This window comes from Trichomonas vaginalis, chromosome I, assembly GCF_026262505.1.
Source record: "Trichomonas vaginalis G3 chromosome I, whole genome shotgun sequence".
In the NCBI taxonomy this organism is placed as follows: Eukaryota; Parabasalia; order Trichomonadida; family Trichomonadidae; genus Trichomonas; species Trichomonas vaginalis.
This window is the reverse complement of record NC_067203.1, coordinates 1627100-1644753: the sequence shown is the minus strand read 5'-3', so window position 1 is coordinate 1644753 and position 17654 is coordinate 1627100. Positions and strand designations below refer to the sequence as shown.

General features: G+C 29.3%; 6 protein-coding genes and 2 pseudogenes across 8 annotated transcripts, besides 5 other annotated features; 5 read left to right on the top strand and 3 right to left on the bottom strand.

Annotated features, from left to right (window-relative positions):
- Nucleotides 1-72: 72 nt before the first annotated feature.
- Nucleotides 73-1874: a mobile genetic element.
- Nucleotides 1306-1662, top strand: TVAGG3_0909850 (MULE transposase domain-containing protein; the record flags this gene model as incomplete). Its single annotated transcript, XM_051251758.1, has 1 exon — nt 1306-1662. One exon carries the CDS (start codon nt 1306-1308, stop codon nt 1660-1662), a length of 357 nt encoding a protein of 118 aa, XP_051077332.1.
- A 302-nt stretch (nt 1875-2176) lies between the features above and the next one.
- Nucleotides 2177-2209: a mobile genetic element.
- Nucleotides 2210-2821: 612 nt separating this feature from the next.
- Nucleotides 2822-2860: a mobile genetic element.
- Nucleotides 2861-3653: 793 nt separating this feature from the next.
- Nucleotides 3654-4122: a mobile genetic element.
- Nucleotides 4123-6244: 2122 nt separating this feature from the next.
- TVAGG3_0909800 (DNA/RNA polymerases family) lies at nt 6245-8308 on the top strand (the record flags this gene model as incomplete). The annotated part of the gene is made up of 1 exon (XM_051251757.1): nt 6245-8308. One exon carries the CDS (start codon nt 6245-6247, stop codon nt 8306-8308), a length of 2064 nt encoding a protein of 687 aa, XP_051077331.1.
- A 116-nt stretch (nt 8309-8424) lies between these two features.
- On the top strand, nt 8425-8870 carry TVAGG3_0909790 (uncharacterized protein; the record flags this gene model as incomplete). Its single annotated transcript, XM_051251756.1, has 1 exon — nt 8425-8870. A coding segment is annotated over one exon (446 nt), but the record flags the coding sequence as incomplete, so codon positions are not given.
- Nucleotides 8871-8979: 109 nt separating this feature from the next.
- On the top strand, nt 8980-9851 carry TVAGG3_0909780 (annotated as a pseudogene). The gene has a single exon. A coding segment is annotated over exon 1 (872 nt).
- Nucleotides 9852-9978: 127 nt separating this feature from the next.
- Nucleotides 9979-10266, top strand: TVAGG3_0909770 (uncharacterized protein; the record flags this gene model as incomplete). Its single annotated transcript, XM_051251755.1, has 1 exon — nt 9979-10266. The coding sequence occupies one exon, from the start codon at nt 9979-9981 to the stop codon at nt 10264-10266; it is 288 nt and encodes a 95-aa protein (XP_051077329.1).
- Nucleotides 10267-11020: 754 nt separating this feature from the next.
- Nucleotides 11021-17654: part of a mobile genetic element that runs on past the window's edge.
- TVAGG3_0909760 (uncharacterized protein) lies at nt 11184-13496 on the bottom strand (the record flags this gene model as incomplete). Its single annotated transcript, XM_051251754.1, has 1 exon — nt 11184-13496. The coding sequence occupies one exon, from the start codon at nt 13494-13496 to the stop codon at nt 11184-11186; it is 2313 nt and encodes a 770-aa protein (XP_051077328.1).
- TVAGG3_0909750 (uncharacterized protein) lies at nt 13743-14408 on the bottom strand (the record flags this gene model as incomplete). The annotated part of the gene is made up of 1 exon (XM_051251753.1): nt 13743-14408. One exon carries the CDS (start codon nt 14406-14408, stop codon nt 13743-13745), a length of 666 nt encoding a protein of 221 aa, XP_051077327.1.
- On the bottom strand, nt 15377-16326 carry TVAGG3_0909740 (annotated as a pseudogene). Its single transcript has one exon. A coding segment is annotated over exon 1 (950 nt).

Here is a 17654-nt window from a genome sequence, read left to right as displayed (position 1 = left end):
TAAAATCATACCTTTTTCGATATATTGTATCACAATCATCATTGTGATCAGGGGTTATCCTGTAGGTGCAAAGAGAAAGGGACAGACTAGCCCATTGTCACTTTTTAATTTAGCAAATGAACGCTTATGGAGTGGAGTTTTTGGGTAAATCTGATTTGCTTATAAATGAAATAAAATCAAAAGAAACCATATTGGCATTATATTATGCAAAAATAAATGATCTTACTTAGTACTTTTAAAGTTAATTTCAGAAAAAATTTGACACAATGGTATCCGGCACATACAAGTGGTGTACAACCAAAATATAAGTTGGTTTAAACATATATTGCTATATCTCATGATCTTACTTAGTACTTTTAAAGTTAATTTCAGAAAAAATTTGACACAATGGTATCCGGCACATACAAGTGGTGTACAACCAAAATATAAGTTGGTTTAAACATATATTGCTATATCTCATGATCTTACTTAGTACTTTTAAAGTTAATTTCAGAAAAAATTTGACACAATGGTATCCGGCACATACAAGTGGTGTACAACCAAAATATAAGTTGGTTTAAACATATATTGCTATATCTCATGATCTTACTTAGTACTTTTAAAGTTAATTTCAGAAAAAATTTGACACAATGGTATCCGGCACATACAAGTGGTGTACAACCAAAATATAAGTTGGTTTAAACATATATTGCTATATCTCATGATCTTACTTAGTACTTTTAAAGTTAATTTCAGAAAAAATTTGACACAATGGTATCCGGCACATACAAGTGGTGTACAACCAAAATATAAGTTGGTTTAAACATATATTGCTATATCTCATGATCTTACTTAGTACTTTTAAAGTTAATTTCAGAAAAAATTTGACACAATGGTATCCGGCACATACAAGTGGTGTACAACCAAAATATAAGTTGGTTTAAACATATATTGCTATATCTCATGATCTTACTTAGTACTTTTAAAGTTAATTTCAGAAAAAATTTGACACAATGGTATCCGGCACATACAAGTGGTGTACAACCAAAATATAAGTTGGTTTAAACATATATTGCTATATCTCATGATCTTACTTAGTACTTTTAAAGTTAATTTCAGAAAAAATTTGACACAATGGTATCCGGCACATACAAGTGGTGTACAACCAAAATATAAGTTGGTTTAAACATATATTGCTATATCTCATGATCTTACTTAGTACTTTTAAAGTTAATTTCAGAAAAAATTTGACACAATGGTATCCGGCACATACAAGTGGTGTACAACCAAAATATAAGTTGGTTTAAACATATATTGCTATATCTCATGATCTTACTTAGTACTTTTAAAGTTAATTTCAGAAAAAATTTGACACAATGGTATCCGGCACATACAAGTGGTGTACAACCAAATCTTCGACTCGATGAACTTGTCATCGAGTTATATTCCAGTGTTGTTCCTTCATTCCTGATTAAGTTGCAAATTAAAGGTCTGGATTCAGAGAGAAGTGTTAAAGTTATCAAAAAAGTCACAAGAGATTTCGAAGAAATGACACAATTTAAAAAAGTCGAATGCATCAGTATGCTTGAAGCTGTTCAGAAAGGTCTGAAAAATGATACACTTGATCCCAACATTGTTTACTCAACATTAAAAATATTATTGCAAAGAAAACATTTGATTTAATAAACATTTAATTTATTATAATTAATTTTTTATTACAGTATAGTAAAAAATGCTATAAATAAATTATTATATTTTATTAAAATGTGACTTTTAATAGTAAGTGAATAAAATAAATCAGGAATTGGGAAAGAAATAAGGTTAATTAAAAATAATGAAAATTACAAGTTTAAGGTTAATGAAAAAGTGACAATGGGCGAGTTTGTCCCCCACTCAGGTGCAAAAAAATGCGCAAAAACGATTATTTTGAATTGAATTTGGGCAAAATTTGCGCATTTTAAAATATTTCCGTGTGACGATTATTGAATTTTAGAGATACATTCATATCATGATTTGTATTGACTTTCATTAATTAATGTGATAAGATTAAAAATATATTCTATATTGAAGATATGACTCAGATCTAAAGTTTTGGTAGAATATTAAAAATTTAATGCGGAAAATTTAGAGATATTCAATTGACATTTCATGGTCTGTTATAAAAGCAAATAAACTATGGATCCAATTTCCAAGTTACTTAAGTGTGCACTTACCACTTTCTGACATTCTCTCAATTTTTTTGACACACAAGCTTTCTATCCCAATATTCTAAGTCAAAAGTTAATTTTTAAAATTGAATTTCAGAAACTTCGATTATTTTTAATATCTATGGTTGCTGCGAAAGGAATGATTGGACGTATTTTTCATTATTAATATTTTGTGATATACTGAAGAAATTTCTTTCTGAGAACTCAATGGTGATCACAACAGTTAACATTCCAAACGCAATTAAAATACCATATATGGACATAATAAAGTTTAAGAAAATTTTAGTTTAGATGTTACTTCTTTTTTTTTATACAAAATTTCGTCGAAGTCTTTCTTATCCGTATGACATAAAAACTATTGTATATTCTAACAATGAATATCAATATTAGTTAGGATAGTAATTAGCTAAATCAAAATCGCTAAAGGGATCATTAGCTTAGTTAACAAAAATGCACGTTATTTATTCTTTGAGCCTTCATCCCGAGATCTTTTTTTAGATTTTGAATCAGTAAAAAGATAGAGTATGAGGAATGTATTCTATATCTACGTTTATAGATATAAATATCAATTCTATAATAAGGAAAAAGAATCTTTAAATTGAATAGTTGTAAACTAAGGCATTAATCCCTCAATACTCAAGTCCCAGTCTCTCAATTTTCAAAATTGAATATATTCGTCATGGAAACTCTTACTGATGAATTTTATTCAATTTTGAAAAATGAGATTAAAATGCCCTCCAATTCCAATTGTTGAAGATAATATTATAAAAAAAGATAACACATCCAACCAAGGGAAATCATCGGAAAGATATTTAGGTCCTAATCTTTCAAAAATAGGATAATCTTTCTCGTATTTATATTGAAACTCTTCTGGACCTAATGAGATAAATTTTTCAACTGCAATTTCGATATTTTTATCAACTTCTTTAAAGAACATATTTTCAAATATTATATGTAATCTGAATAGTCTTGAGAATATATATAAATATTGACCATTTTTGCTTCCCATAAAATTGATTATTTTTGAATTATTATTATTATTATTAAAACAAACTAATCGTGTATCAGGTTCAACTTTATTAAGTTTAGCAGAAAATCTCGAAGCTATTTTTTGAACTGTTTGAAGAAAGTAATAGTAGTAGGATAGGAAGGGTTGTGTGACTTTTTTTGTTGCATATATATATAGACGATGCATTAAAATATTTATATACTAAACGCATTAAAAAATTAACATTAATTTTAAAATAATTTATTTTTTATCTTTTATAAAAGAAGCTATATATAGATGATGTCAGATATTCCGCGATTAATTAAACATTGTTTAAATCCTGAATGGAATCAATGGAGTCATAATCAAAGACCTCATAAACGAGTAAAAGAAATTAGAAATAATTATTTTCATGAATAAAAGATTCACTACCATAATGAAATAAAAAATAAAAAAATAAACTTTAAAAATTCATGTCTTACATTTTTGAATAATTTATTTTTAATTCGTATGAAATGAGCGTCAAAACTAACAACGTTAAAAAATTAGGATTCACAAACGAGGAAATAAAGGATATATTAGATGAGATGTGTTATGAAGTTAGTAAATATTATTTAAGAAATTGTCAAAAATTTGCCGAGTTATTAAATGATTTAGATTATGATGGAAAAATGAATAAAGATGATGTTATAAATTTCTTATATCCCACATCTGAAGAAGAAAAACCTAAAGAACCTGATGTTTTCCCTGAATATTATGAAGAACGGATTAAAGATGATGAATACAATGAAATTGAAATTGAAAGACTGGAAAAAATAAGAGATGAAATAGATGAAAAAATTAAGGAATTAAGAGAAGTTGAAAAATATAATGAAAATGAAGTAGAGGGTTTAATGAATATCCCAGCTTCAGAATCAGCAGTTCAGAAATCTCATGAAGAAAGATATAAAAATTATGTCTCAGAATCAACACAAAATTTATTAGATGGCGAAATAGATGAAACACTTTCAGAAGAAGGTACTAAATTTATACGTAAACATAAGTTACAATTTATTGATAATGAAAAATACCCTGTATCTTACTTTCACCCCCTCTCGATTCTGAGAAATTCAAAAAAGCTCTTAAAAACGTGACATATGCAACTAATACGATTAAGAAAGAAGATCATGATATTTACACAAATTATTATTTAAATAAATGCACAGGTGTTGATAAAGTTTTTGATTTATTAGATAAAATATCAAAAGAAACCATTGGAACCTATAAAATTTTGTGTGATTGTGGTTTCATTATTGAAGATACCAATAATGTTTCATATGAAAGAACAGCACCGAAGGAAGACGAAGTGGAAAGGTCTATACCATTCGTTATTAAGAACATAAAAGATATGAAAACGTATAAGCATTATATTTATTCATTTATTTCAGAAAAAATGGAAGCAACCCATAAAACATCTTCTCATCATTTTATAGCTATTCATACATTCCTTTTCAAAGTTGTGAAATTAAATAAGACAGGAGTTAGATTTAATGTATCAGGGTACGCATTCTTGAGTAAATTAAAATGTATTCGTCACGTCGCAGATGATAAAAATTTATGTGTTCTTAATTCATTTTATGGGCTTTAAAAAATAAACTTTATTTTTTAATTTTTTATTCTTACATAAATGAACAAAAACGGAACCGCTAAAATGAATGATAATCAAATTAGAGCAGAAGGTAGAAGGTTATTTAAACGCTTATATAACATTCCTGATGGTGTTAATCCTAAAACTCGTAGAAGCTATTTAAATGAAGCAATAGATGCATATGAAGGGTTTGACATTTCATCAGAAAGTGAGAGATTAGCGAGAATGTTAAATGTTAATATTGATTTCTATTATTGTGATCCTCAACCAGAAGACGTGGACATAAATAAGGTAGACTTTCCATTAGTGGATTCAATAATGATAGATCCAGAATTTGAAACAGTAAATATTTTATTAACACAGAGTCCATGTGGAAAACTTCACGCTGACAGAATAACAGACGTTGAAGCACTCACCGGCTATAAAGTTTGTCCATATTGTAAAGAAGAAGTTTATTCTATCCGTGATGATCCAGAAAGGAAAAACCAAAGAAGATTTTTAAAGCATTGTGAGAAATGTAAAGAAAATAATGGAAGATTAATTCAAGACGTTCAGTTGCAAAAGACACAGCAACCATATGCACCACATATTACGAAACAGAAGATATATCAGTGGTTATTAGCTCACAATTTGCAGGAATATTATCAACCGACAAGATATTATATTACTTTTGACTTCGAAACATTAGAGACTAAAGAAGAATTACAACTTTCTGAGTGTGCAACTTTGAATGCTTACTTAAAACCATTCATGGTATCATCAACGGTTAAATTAAATGATAAAACATATACGAGGAATTTTTGCTTAACTTCGAGTGATTCTTTTATTTCTGATTGGATTGAGTTTTTATTTTCAACCTGTTCATTAGTTGCTAAATCAAATATTGAACAATATGAAGAATTAATGAAGTCGCAAACGGCGGGGACTTTGTCTCATACATTAAATGAAAAACAGAAGGAAGCATTTAAAGAACTTCTAGATGAGGAATTCAATAAAGTGAATATCATAGGTTTTAATTCGGGAAAGTTTGATTTAAATTTAATTCTTCGTGATTTAAACACTGCAAAATGGAAAATAAAATCAATGCTGGGTTCATCTTCACAATTTAAGCAAATCATTGTAAAGAAAACAAACGTTCCATATGAATTGAGATTTATTGACATCAGAAATTATATAGCGGGTGGGACATTAGACCAATTCACTCAAGATTTCGGAAACAATAAATCACGTGTTAAATCCTTTTTCCCTTATCAATTCATCACGTGGGAGAATTACGAAGAAGAATTATATAAAGTGGAACCATTCACTCAAGATTCATTTTATTCAGCATTAACCCAAGAAACTATATCAGATAGTGATTATCAAATATATCTCAATGATGCTAAAAACTTTAAGAATAGATTAGAATATTTTATTCATTATTGCAATAAAGATGTTGAAATTATGATTGACCCAATTGATAAAATTATTGAAGAAACATTTGTTTATAAAATTGACATGCTTCATAATCTTTCTTTATCATCGAATGCTTCAATGATTCGTTACGCTTTAGCATATAAAGACTTTAATCCTAATGAAAAATATCCTGAGGAAGAGATAGAATCAAGTTTTGAATTAACGAAAAAGTATTGGAAATATAAAATTGAATCATATAAGAAACAAGATGAAAAAGCAGAAAGGGATACTAAAAATAATGTTTCAATGGATGATTTTCAATACTATCACGATTTAATCCTTTCATCTAAATGCAAAATGTGTGGTAAAGCGTTTACATATGCAAATAAACCAACATTGGATAGAATCGATAATGAAAAACCACATACCAAAGAAAATTGTCAGTTAATGTGTTGTTATTGCAATGTCGTAAAATCAAATAAAGATGAAGATGTTCAACGTTTAAGAATCAATTTAAGAAATTATGCATTAAAAAATAATTTACCAATGACTTTAGATTCAGTTGAAGCTTATCACATTCTCCGTAATGGAATTACTGGTGGTTTATCAAATGTTCAACATAGAGTAAATCTTAAAGGAATCACGCACATTAATAAACTTTCATATAGTCCAGAAACTAAAACTGTATCAAATGAGGACACCACCAACATTATGACTCATTTCGTTGGTGTTGATTTTAATTCATTATATCCTTCATCATTTTCATCTAATCCTCATGATTTCATTCAATATACTGACCATAAAATGTATATTCCGGGAAGATTGAATGGTGTTATCATTTGTGATACAGCAACAAAGAAAGCAAAAGCACTGGGAATAATTAAGAAGAAAAATACTTTATTCGTGGCTGAAGTAAAGGGTCACATTGATGAAAAATACATTAATGATTACATAAACTTTTTACCGATAATAAGAAACTTAGATATTATCACAGATGAAAAAACAATTGGCAGTTTTATGTATAATTACATGAAATCAAACAATCTACTGGTTGACCAGAAACAGAGAAAATTAACTCAATTAGCATCAACACACAACCAATATCAACCATTTTCTTCTTATTATCTTTGGTATCTAATAGACAGATTTCATTTTATCATCGATGATATTCAATCAATTTTAACATTTACGAAAAATACTTGTTTTAATGAATTTGCGAACAAATTTATGAACGAAAGACAAAAGGCTGAATTAGAAGGAAATAAAGGAAAAAGTTTATTTTGCAAAATTTCACTTAATGGATCATATGGTTACGATGCAATGAATACACAAAATTATGCAAAGACTAAAATAATGAATGCACAGAAGGCACGCGTTGCATGTATGTCAAATAAGTTTAAAAACATAAGAGAAATAGGTGAAGATACATATCAAGTGATGCTTAAAGATAGATTTTATAGATGTGATACATGTTTACAAGAGGCATTCTTCACTTTAGATAATGCTAAATACTGGTATTTGGTTTTCATTTATGATTTTATGTATAAATGCATGAATGTTAATCGTTTTCATTTCATTGAAGGTGATACCGATTCATCTTATTGGGCAATCGCTGGCGACCCAAATCTTCCTAACACTCAAGCATTTCAAGCAATTGTTACCGATAAACAATTTTATGATAAAAACATTTTCAAATTCGCACCTTTTGATTTCTTTTGTTTTGATGAGAAATTTAAACCTAAATTAAAGAATAAAGCTGAAGAAAAAGCACATGAGAAAAAATTATTGGGTTTAGCAATTGAGAAACAAGGTGATAACATGGTTGCTTTATGTCCTAAGTGTTATACATCATTCAACGGTTCAATTGATGGGGGTGATTTTAAAAAGATTGCACAAAAAATGAAAGGTGTTAGTTTAAGACAAAATAAGCAATTAACACCTAAAAATTATTTGGATATAATAAATGATAAAGTGATATTTGATGGTCAGAATATTAATTTACAACTTAAAAATGGGTCAATGACTCGCTTAACAATCGGTAAGACTGCATTAACAGGAGCACACACTAAGGCTGTATGTTGTGAAAATGGATGTTGTATGCCATTTATTTAAAATTTTATTCTTAATGAAATGCCACAGAAGAGACAAAAGGAACCGTTAATGATGGTTTTGATACTATGATTCAAAGAGGTGGGCACCCTTAAAACATTGATTTTATTTTTATATAAATGGATAACACAGATTTAAAAAAATTAATTTATGATTTAGTACTTAATCAAAATTTTCTTGATTATTATGATTTAAAAGCATATCTCCAAAAATATGATAAAAATATAACGGGTGATGATATGGAATATTATTATCCATATTATAAAAATGAAATTTTGAAATATCATGATAGAATAATTTCTGAAATTAAAGACAAAATTAAAAATAATGAATATACAAAGGGAAAAACTAAATCACAACTTAAACAGTTGAAAGATTTCAAAAATAAAGTATTAACAGAAGAAGATATTGATGAATTATATAAATTATATAATCCTGAGCCGCAAAAGCCAAAGGAACAAAAACAAAAGGAACAAAACACCCAGGTCCTTCAGACCATAAATGATGCACAAGCTTTAATTTATGATTCATTAGTTAAACCATATTCAGCCCGACTTTTAAATGAAGATCAACTTTTGGAATTCATCCTTCAACATAAACTCGAAGCGGGAAAGTATATCAAACCTTTATATACAGCATATTTAAAACAAATGAATAGAATACATCCAGAATTAATGAAGGAAGGAATGAATTCCAAAACTTCATCATCCAAAATCAAAGCAGATAAAATTAAACCACTTGCAACACCAAAACCTCCAACGACAGTACCGCCTCCTCCTTCAGTTAATCCTTCATCATTCACTTTATTATATCCATTTCAAACATTAAAGAAGCAAAAAGATTTTAAAAAGGGTTTCAAGATATTAAATAAACCAATTGACCCGAAAATTCAACCGTTAAAGGAAAAATTTAGTCGCCCTTCATTTGCACCATATCCATATTCATACGAAATCGATCATCTGGAATATTCAAAAGGAAACGTTACTTATTTATTTGCCATTAACATTAACACTAGATATTTATATTGCATTCCAGTGAAAGGGAAAACAGAACAGGAAACAAGAAGAGCTATACAATACTTACTAGATCATGAAAGAGTAGATAATATCAGGGTGATGGTGATAAAGGATTTCAGGCAACTATGACTCATTATTTCCCACAAATTAATTTTTTCTTTTCATCCTTCCATATACGTTTCATAATAAAATAGTTGATGCGGTAATGAGAACTCTTAGAGATGCGTTAGGGGTTAACGGTCAGATATACTGGGATGGAAATCATGACTCCATCATACAACAGTTAGTATATTATTACAATAATACATGTCATAGAACTATAAACATGAAACCAGTGGAAATGAAAAATGATATTTCAAAAGAATGGGAATATATTAGAAAGCAAATGGAAAGGTTGAATGATGTTAAACGTGAACAAATTAATTCGGGGCTCATGAATTTTAAACAAGGGAATAAAGTTTTGATTCATCTCGATTATGGAAAAACTGATAAATCAATGACAAAAAGAAGACGAAGATTTGACACAATAGCTGAATTTGTTAGATATATTAACGGCAATGCATTAGTTGAAGTTGACAATAAATTAATAGAAATTCCAATTTATTTTATTACTCCATTATATTTAAATAATATTTAATTTTTTTTATTTCGTAAGAAATGAGTGACAATGAAGCAGTCAAGAGTCCAGACGATGAATATAAAAAGAAACTAAACAGAATTAAATCAAAAATATGCTATTACAAAAAGAAGCCACAATGCGGTGGGGCTGATGCCCATAAAACTAATGGAACTGAAAACGATGAAGAAATAATCGAAAAATTAGAAACTTACCGTTCAATCCTTAAACTGGGTGAAGCAAAAATAAAAGAATTTAATAGAATAAATAAATTGGTTGGAAGAGATGAATTTAATAAAGATGAATTTTTAAACTCAATCCAAATTTAATTTTTATTCCTCTTTGACAACATCTCTCTTTCCATCATTACTGCATAACCACATTTTCTCAATTTTAGTGGTTTGTTATTTTTAACATGTTCTTGCATCATTTTTATCATCCTCCCTTGTTATGATTCGTGGTAAATTTTGAGCTTGTGGGGTATTCATTTATGATAAAAATAAAAATTTGTCATAAACGACCAAAAATATATTTTATCGTTAATGGTTTCAGGTTATTCAATAATTAATTATTTTTGAAGAACTGTGGGTGTCACTACGTCACCATGTGTCACTCGGTTATTTAACTTCTCTGAAAAAATGAGACAACATGACATTTAGACAACAACACAGGGGATTAATGAGGAAGGCAGTTATGAATTATTTTTGAAGAACTGAAGGTGTCACTACGTCACCATGTGTCACTCGGTTATTTAACTTCTCTGAAAAAATGAGACAACATGACATTTAGACAACAACACAGGAGGATTAATGAGGAAGGCAGTTATGAATTATTTTTGAAGAACTGAAGGTGTCACTACGTCACCATGTGTCACTCGGTTATTTAACTTCTCTGAAAAAATGAGACAACATGACATTTAGACAACAACACAGGAGGAAGGCAGTTATGACTTCATCGTATATGCTTTGTCATGACTTCATCGTATATGCTTTGTTATGACTTCTTCGTAAATGTTTTGTGAAGAATATAGCAACCGCCGGAATTCAGACGGTTGTTTTTTTATACAAAATTCACGCAGGATTAATGGTTTCAGGTTATTCAATAATTAATTATTTTTGAAGAACTGAAGGTGTCACTACGTCACCATGTGTCACTCGGTTATTTAACTTCTCTGAAAAAATGAGACAACATGACATTTAGACAACAACACAGGAGGATTAATGCAAAAATAAATTCAAATCATACTTTATAAAGCTTCATTTACAGGTATTTCATCGTCAGTAAATGAATCCTCATTATCGTTTGGTTCAACCTGTTTATATAATCCTTTCATTTCTTCTTTCAAAACATAACACCATGTCTGTTTACCATCTATTCTTCTCTGTTTCTTATCACATTTATCCTTAATACTCATTTGGAAATTCTTGTCTTTCATGTCTGATGGTTTGCAGAATAGAGCATTTTTACACATCATACCTGCACACAATTCATCATAATGTGTATTTATCCATACATCTAAAGGATTTGTTGATAATTCAATTAAATCTTGTTTGGCTTCAGTCATCGGTATGATTCGTACATTAAATGATGAAAGGTCATATTGCATAAAATATGTTAGTAAATTATCATAAAATTCCTTTGTGCATGAATTCATCAAATTCTTGAAATAATCAAATTGACCCTTGAATTTACCATTAACTCTTAAAACTACGTATCTTCTGTCTCCAACTTCAATTTTGACAGGGTAAACGTTATTAGTTACGAAAATGAAATTGGCAACGTTCTGAGCAGTTCTTCTGGGTTGATTCTTTTCATTAATTCTAATCTCATTATCCGTAATAATTGATTTCAAAGCGTTGAAGTTTGCGAGTCTATCTTCACCAACATTCTTGAGTTCATTAAGTACAAGAAACATTTTATTCTCAACTACTGAATTGAAATTACCCGTTAGCTCACCTATTTCAGTAATGTTTTTACATGAATAACCGGCGAGAAGTTCAGAAATAATGTCTGTAAATCTGTTTTTACCTGTTCCCTGAAGTCCTTTCAAAATAATTGCTGTTTCATTCTTGATTCCAGGATGTTGAATCATTGATGCAATCCAGCCGAGAAGGTATTTATACACTTCATCGTTATTATCACATATGGCTTCTTTAATGAAATTCATAAACATCTCAATTTTTGAGTAATCAAGCTTTTCGAGAACGTTGTATTTATAACCTTGAAACGTTGAGAAAACATCTGGAGAATCAGATTTAAAGCAAACACCCTTAACGGTTAATGAGGATAATTGATTTAGTAGTACGTCCCATGCTGTTATGGTTTTACCTTCTTCTTTAAATAATTTAATCATTTTGAGTGACTCTTTCATGTTTGACTGAAGAACGAATGATATTTGATTCATTTTGTCGTGGATATTATAGTCCTTTTGAATGAAATATTTATTTCCACAATCTACAAAACGGATTACACGTGATAAATCCTCAATTACTTCAGAACTGTTTTTATACTGATGATTTTCAGCCTTGCGTCTAATATCTGTTATCAAAAACGAGTCATCAAGTTTGATATCAAATGTTATTTTTGGCTTACGTAATAAAGGTAAAACATATTCATCATAATATTCCTTTTGATAAAGTTTTAGAATCTTCACTAAAACAAATGGAGAAGTCATTAAATGTGCATATCTACTACGTGCTTTTTCAAAATTACTTTTTGCATTTTCAGTTAAATTGCAGAAGTTATAAACGTTATCGTATGCTTCATTAATTAAATGATTAGGCAACGAATTAATTGCTTGAAACAGTGTGAATAAGGTTATTTCTTTTTCCAAATTCATGTTTCCACCGTCATTATGTACTTCAAAATCACTGATGCCATCAACTATGCTCTGGGCAAGTTTATCGTCAATGTTTACATCTTTGTTTTCATTCATGATAGTCTTTATTTCTTCATTCTTTTGTTCAACTCTTACATTAATATTCAAATCATTTAATATATCATTCACTGTTCTAGTTAATGTTGAATCATAACTTCCGCGAATGAATGAGTATGTATTGATTGGTTCTGTTGCATTCTTGCGAACTCTTGAATCAGCCATAACTACTAAAGAACGCTTTGAATCATCCATAGAAGTCATTATATCAATATCATAATCATTGCAGGAATAACATTTAATCATTCTGTTCGAAACTGAATAGAAGAAATTAGTGTTGCAATAAATGTGAAGACCTCCTGAAGCGGTTTTAACGATAACATCTTTATCCGAAAGTTTTGATAAAATATCTTTTCTAACTGTTTCTTTAAGTTCATCATTGTATGATTTATTGATATCAACATCTATAATCGTTAAATTTGAAATTTTATTTACTAATAAAGCCATACCAGTTTTCCTTCCTCTTCCTCCATCATGTTTGAGGTAGTTATGTAAATCAATCTTGTTTTCACCAATTCTTTCGTTGAGGGTTTTAGTTTCTGCCACAACTAATTCCTCAGCTAATGAATCAATAACTTTTTCATCAGAAATGATAAAGTTGCTGTTGTTGTTTGTTGCTGTCATTTATATAGGAATAAAAAAATAAAAATAATTTTAAAACTAACTTTATTTTTGGACTGCATCAAATTTTCGTAAATGTTGTCTAAATGTCATGTTGTCTCATTTTTTCAGAGAAGTTAAATAACCGAGTGACACATGGTGACATAGTGACACTTTCAGTTCTTCAAAAATAATTCATTATTGAATGACCTGAAACCATTAACGATAAAATATATTTTTGGTCGTTTATGACAAAAATAAATGGTTCATTTACTCACAATATTTTTGTACAAAACGACCCCAAGCTTTTAACTTCTTTTCTGCAGCTTCTAATGCTATCTTAGCGAGTTCATATTCTCTAAATTCTCTCTTTAAATTTTCTTGTTCCCATTGGTCTAGTTCGAATGGAGAATCTCTATAACCATAACATAACTCACGTTCATGTTCTAATTGTTTTTCGCTCATTTTTCTAACTTCTTGTTCGAACAAAGGTTTAGCATTCTCTACTGTATCTTCAAGTTCTTCTTCATCTAATTTCTCATGAACTTTCTTGTCTATGGAGTCCATAATATCTTTGACATAAAATGCATACTTTACAGAGCACCATTCAGCAACAAAATGAACGAGGTCAGGATGTATGTAAATACCTTTGAATTCATTTATAACACCCTTTGTAAGCTCATAAAATGCTTGTTTTGAGGTCGAGCCACTTTTGGCTCCACCGTATTCGTTCATCCAAAACTCAAGAATTTCCTGCATTTTAGCACTATTGAGAAATCTGTTTAAATGGTTTAACTTTCCTGCTTCTCTTGCCATCTTTGTTGCATTAATGTAACCATCCTTGTCTCTACGTAAGACTTCAATACCATTATAAGTGCCTTTTGTGAATGTTTCGCCATTAGATTTGTTCGTGAATGTTTTTGCTTCGACTGACATTTCTGTTCTTACATACAAAATAAAAAGTTGAAAAAATAAAACTAACGCTATTTTTTGACTGCATCATATTTCCTGTGTTGTTGTCTAAATGTCATGTTGTCTCATTTTTTCAGAGAAGTTAAATAACCGAGTGACACATGGTGACGTAGTGACACCTTCAGTTCTTCAAAAATAATTCATTATTGAATAACCTGAAACCATTAACGTAAACATTAACGATAAAATATATTTCCTGTGTTGTTGTCTAAATGTCATGTTGTCTCATTTTTTCAGAGAAGTTAAATAACCGAGTGACACATGGTGACGTAGTGACACCTTCAGTTCTTCAAAAATAATTCATTATTGAATAACCTGAAACCATTAACGTAAACATTAACGATAAAATATATTTCCTGTGTTGTTGTCTAAATGTCATGTTGTCTCATTTTTTCAGAGAAGTTAAATAACCGAGTGACACATGGTGACGTAGTGACACCTTCAGTTCTTCAAAAATAATTAATTATTGAATAACCTAAATCATGAGACTTTGTCTCCGGACTCTTTGAGTCACTTAACGTAAACATTATTTCTGCAGTTCATCCATTACTTCATTACCTAATTAATTACAGACATAAAATATATTTAGTTCATTCAATGAACGCGGTACCATGCGAATACAGTCACAAATGGTGGCATGTAATCTTTACCCGAGCCTGTTGGATTTGTTGTGAAAGTGTGTGAATGATTTCCTCCCGGTTCAGTTTGTCGAAAAATCTTTTTTGCTGAATGGTTATAATCTGGAGATAAAACATCATAACCGGCTTCATATTCTGAGTTGTATAATGGGTGGTCTCTTAATGAGTGGCTATGGTCGCCAGAAAAGTTTGTAGTTCCTGTATGAGTGTGCGGTGGAAGGTTTGCTTCTTTAATTTTCTTCGAACCACCTGTTTGCTTTGAATATCTAGCACAGTATAAGAATTTATCTACAATCTGCTTCCACATACCAAAACCTAAAACTTCTGAAGGATTTGTTGAGTTCATTGACGTATAAATAGAACCAACAGGATATAATGTTTGAAGTATTTCTGTCTTTAATGTTTGAAGCTCTGTTTTGTCTGCTTTCTTATCATATAAATCTTGAGCAGTGAATTTAACTTTATTTTCATCATCCATGACATAAACATTTTTACATCTAATTTTTTTCATCGTTGTTATGTTTTCATTCGATGTTAAACCTTGTGGAAAGTTAGGAGGTTTATAATATAATGCATCCCCATCAGTTCCGTCAACCGTTCCTTCAATACTTTCTATAGCAACAGTTGAGAAGAAGTTATGTGTATGGTTCTTATCCGCCTTAAGGTCTAAACATCCTGAAACCCATCCTGTATCAGCTTTAACTTTAAAAGTCTCCAATGTCCATTCATGATACCATTCAACCTTTTCTTTAATTTCATTATCTTTTTCATCAACATAAACCAAATTTGCCTTCTTCATTAACTCAGTATTAACGTATTCCTTATCCACCTTCTTATTTAACTCACTATCCACGTATTCCTTATCCACCTTCTTCATTATGTCATTTAGGAAACTTTCTATGAATTCCTCATTTAAATTAAATCTTCCAATCTTCAAAACTTTAGGAAATGCATTTAATGCGTAATATCTCTGTTCTTCTGGTGGAATTGATGTTATATCATCCGTTATTCCTTTAATTTTTGAATTCATAAATAAAATTTCTTTTATATTTGATATCACTGCACCACCTTTGCAAACGAATTCGAAATGTTCATTTTTCAATACTATCTCCAAATCTCCATATTTCAACCTTTGCGTTTGTTCTGCCGTCTTTGAATTATATGCATATATGGCGTATGTAATGGTCTGAAGGACCTGGGTGTTTTGTGTGCTTAAGTTGTTGTGGTTGCTGTTGTTTAATCATTTATTATGATTTAAAAATAAATATTTAATCCGTTATCTCATCAGCTATTTTCTCTATTTGAAATTGCCATAATATTTCATTCATAAATTCTAAATCACAATCAAATAGGTCAGTTATTCTAAATTTAATATTTGATAAATCTTTTGAATGAAGAATAAATGAATTCCCGGATAATTGAAATGGATATGATAAAGAAAATGTGTTTAAGTTGATGGATAAAATGTTTTGTATTGATGGGTAAGAGTTAGGGTCTAATGTTTGATGTGAAAATCTCATTGGGGTATTAACTTTATCACATTTGATTAAAATGAAATTGGAACCAGTGTCAGAATACAAAACATCCCCAACATCTTTTTCAAAATTTAATATCCCCAACAATGAACGAAGATGAGGAGTACAAAATTTAATTTTCAGCGGAAATTTAATAAGGTTATTTATTTCATCAAGTTCAAAAAGTTTATCGGGTTTTGATTTAAAATTTTCTTCATACCATACGATAAATGATTCATTTAAATAACTTAAAATCATGTTAATATCCCATTTCACTATCACATTATTTATATACATATCATACGTTTTTTCAAGGTCATCTTTAATAAATGATATATAATCTGAAGGGTCTAAAAGAATGGGATTAAATTTACCACTCACAGAAACGAGAGTAACATTATAAATTCCGCTAACTGTTAAATTTAATTCACAGTTATTATTCGAAATAATATTGATAATTGACATTTTTATTACGATTAAAAATATGGTAAAGCGTTATTTTCCAGTGATAAATAAAACTAGAATAAGATTACCTCGAGAATTCATAAATTCAACGAATAAGAAATTCATTCATGTTATAAATTTTAGTGTTTTCAGAAAATATGAGTCGATGTCATATTCATCAACAGGTTATATTTCACTTCATTCAAATTTAGTTCAATCAAACCCATATAATGACCATTTCATAAGATTTTCAGATGGTATTAAAAATGTAATTGATAGATTAAAATATGAACAGATTGACAATATCGAATTTTTGGAATTTTGGTTTAAATATCCCGATGGAAAAAAGATTGAAGTTAAAGATAAAGCTGATACTATAACAAAAACAATTACAATGACCGATCCAGATAGTGGGGAACAAAAAGAAATAAAACAAACGATAGAAACTGGTGAAAGGTCAATTATTATCGATTATGATTCAAAGGATTATTATTCGATAATGTTAATGCTTGAATATTAAATGGCCTTAACAAAGAATTTTTCAAGTGATATTTTATATTCATCAACTATTTTATTATAAATATCATTATATGTTAAATGAAGTTCAGTTGTTG